At 40.1% G+C, this 3,506-nt stretch overlaps 1 protein-coding gene across 1 annotated transcript; it reads right to left on the bottom strand.

The window, feature by feature from the left end:
- Positions 759-3,213, bottom strand: LOC109842793 (G-type lectin S-receptor-like serine/threonine-protein kinase SD2-5). Its single transcript, XM_020411679.1, has one exon. It carries the CDS (start codon positions 2,997-2,999, stop codon positions 963-965), a length of 2,037 nt encoding a protein of 678 aa, XP_020267268.1. The 5' UTR covers positions 3,000-3,213; the 3' UTR covers positions 759-962.

The following is a 3,506-nucleotide window of genomic DNA, read 5'->3' as shown; positions in this document are numbered from 1 at the left end:
AAGAAGAAAAATATGTTGACGTGGTAATACCATATCAGCCTTGTACGTGCTTGGTTACCTCTCCTGGACTTTGTATTTGATTTTTATTATTTCCTCTATAATCAAATCGGTGGAGACCCCACCTTTTGCAAAATAAATCAGAAAGAAAGAAGATGGACAGAGCGAGTATTGGGGTTTTTTTCCCCGATATTGGGCCCTTATACCTTTCTTATTTTGATTGGTCCCTCAAATCATGGAAATTGCCTTTAGTTCCCTCAACTCTTAGGCTATTACGAAATTCACACCTCAAATCTTCCTAATAGGTTCCTCAATTGTTAACTTATTATGAAATTAATCCCTCCAATCAAGAATAGAAGTAGCAATTGTAGGGAGTACAAGTAAAATCTATTGTTGTGGACTATCCGCCCCTCCCATTCTCATAATTTTTTTTTTCAAATTTAATCTCTCCAATCGCTATTTATGTTCTTGAGTAGGGGGGCTAATCTAAAAGTAAGGTAATATTTGATGGACCTAATAGCAATTTCCATTATATGAGGGACTAATTTCAAAACACAAAAGATTTAATGAATTAAAATAGTGGCTCAGTTATGGAACAATTTCTTAAAAGAGGCCGAATATCATCTACTCTCGTGGGTGAGAGTTTAACCTTTTTTTGGACCCTCATTGCCAAAATTCCTGACTCCTGCCACTGAGAAAGAAGGATGATAGCTAGCAACTGGGGCATAGTTGAATATGAATCAAGAGACTGGTAGCTTTGCAATATCTTTTGCATTTGTTACACAGTTTATTTCAATATGCAGAGGAGGGCTCAAAAGAATAACCTAGATTTGTGCTCATCCTTTACAAACTTTGATTTCAACGTGTAGCTGTATATATATTACCCCTTGAGGTTTACAAGAATACAACAAATTTAAAAACACGAACAAAATACAATTACCTTCCTCGATCTATATTCATTATATTCATCTTGGACCTGACAAAATCGAAGGTACAAGTGGAGCTGATGTATCAATATTCACATTATGCCACACAAGAGGATCTGTATTTGAAAAGTTATAGTCTATGTTAGATTCAACACTTAACGATCCTTCTAGAACCTTCACCACTGCTGACATAGATGGTCTCTTGTTGCATTCACTTTGCAAACACCACATTGCGAGTTTCATTATCTCGATTATTTCACTCACATGTTGTTGCATATCTTCACTGTGATTATCGATCATATCTGACAGTCGATTTTCGTCTACCTTAACTTGCAGCAAACTCATCAGGTGAAAATCTTCTTCTTTCTGAGTATAATCCAAGTTCTTTCTTCCACATATAATCTCCATGATCACAACACCATAGCTATACACATCAGCTTTTTCTGTAATGATAGATGTTAGCCATTCTGGCGCTAAATACCCAGGTGTCCCTCTCATTCTGGTTATTACCTCAGCCTGATCACGATCAATAAACCTAGATAACCCGAAATCAGACACCTTAGCATTGAAATCATTATCCAAGAGTATATTTTGAGGCTTTATGTCTAAATGAGCAATCTTCTGCCTGCATTCTTCATGGAGATATGCCAATCCCTTGGCAATATCAGTTATAATCCTACGACGTATCTGCCAACCAAGTGTATTATCCTGCATCCTGTGGAAAATCCAGTTATCGAGCGATCCATTGCACATGTACTCATAGACCAGAAGCCTGTAAGATTTCTCAGCGCAAAATCCAATCAATCTCACAAGATTTACGTGATGAATACTACCAATTGTCTCCACCTCAGCCAAGAACTCCTTCTTCCCTTGTCCAACACCATCTAGCCTCTTCACTGCAACTATCGTGCCATCACTCAATGTTCCCTCGAATACAGAACCAAATCCTCCTCCTCCAATTTTTTGACAGAAGTTCTCAGTTGCGATCTTCAACTCCTCAAATGAAAATCTCGACGTAATTCCTTGTACCTTATCAAATTGATCTTCCTCATCAAGTTCTCTAGCCTTCCTCCTCCTTATAAGTACAATGACGAAGCCAGTGACAACAGAAACAGCAAATAGAGCTCCAATGGAGAATCCAACAATAACTCCAGCACCAACACTTTTCTTCTGTAAAGTTTGAGGTGTACCAGGAGTAGGAACCGTTTGAGCAGCTTGCACTTTAACGTAGGCAGATGAATTGAAGTGATAAATATCAGGATCATGGCTCTTTAACGAAAAGATTTGTGAGGGTAAATAACAAGAACCATCCGAGGAATTCCCACCGTACTGAAAAAGTGCAGCCTTACACGAACAGTTCATCAAACAAGCTTGCTTGCAGATCTCTTCATTTGTATGTTCAATGGCCACAGCATCAGGGTCAATATAATTGAAGTATGAGATATTGTTGAGCGGTAAAAACGTATGTTTTTGGTTCGATTGGCAGGACAAAGGAGTCACAAGAGAACAACCAAGGTCAGGCTGTCTCTCATTAACTTGCCTGAAAAATGTTGCATCCTTTTTCACACTTGGACAACTACACTGACCATTCGAGCAAATCCCATACTCTCCACAAACTGTAGGGTATTGACATTCATCCGGAAAAACATTTAAAACATCACCTAATCGATTCCAACCCGTCCCTCCCCATTCATAGAGCCTCAAATGCCCATCAGACTCCAGTCTCATATACTGAACCGATGAAGCATGAGTGACGAGCGCTCCCATATCTGCCAAACTGCCATTTGTGAACGTTATGTATGTCGATTTGTTCCGAGATTTAGTCCCCTGTACTCCAGTTTGGTAATAAAGTTGTGGAGGATTAGAATCAACATAAGTAGCAAAACCACCAGCAGTAATGCTGAGATAAAACTGACCCTGGGTCCAGTTTGTTGCTGATGTATTGGCGATTAGCCGTTGCCCTTGACGTAGAGTTTGGCCGAGGACCCAAGAATCTGTTGGATGATCGACTGAGGACCAAACTGATACATTATTTTGATCAACAAGTTCGAGACTTCCTGTATCGGTCAGGTTCATGCTGACCACAGACTTGCCAGAAGTATTGCTCGACCAAACGAGGGTGCCATCGAAATCACGAAGAAGTAGATTCCCATCATCGGATAACTGCAACGTCGCGTTTTCTTGAACGAGACGATCGCGATTTGCGGACCAGACCACCTGTTGGAATTTGTTAGTTTAAACTGGCAGCGCGCGTAAATTATGGCAACTACAGAGACTGAAAGAATTGCAGAAACCACAGCAGACAAGAATGGCAAGCTAAACTGCAGAAAACCAGCTAAACTCATCTCCTGAAGGAAGTATATATTCTCCTTCAAAGCCTCTCCTAGTGTCTTATTTTTAGATGCATATGTGCTGAAATAAACTATATATGTTGGCAGACAAATTATCACAGAAGAAGCATGCATTGACTGTGCCTTATCTGGCCTAGGAAAAATCAAACCCCTTGAGTCAGGCTCTTAGAGACGTTACGTCCTAAGCGCGCTTATATTACCTGAGGAAGGGCAGTGGTGGGCATGGTGATCT

This window comes from Asparagus officinalis, chromosome 1, assembly GCF_001876935.1.
Source record: "Asparagus officinalis chromosome 1, Aspof.V1, whole genome shotgun sequence".
NCBI lineage: Eukaryota > Viridiplantae > Streptophyta > Magnoliopsida > Asparagales > Asparagaceae > Asparagus > Asparagus officinalis.
This window is presented reverse-complemented; position numbering and strand designations above follow the sequence as displayed.

Bases quoted from the DNA above. Each gene is read 5' to 3' on its own strand.
- LOC109842793 (XM_020411679.1), bottom strand. From the start codon at position 2,999: ATGAACCTGACCGATACAGGAAGTCTCGAACTTGTTGATCAAAATAAT.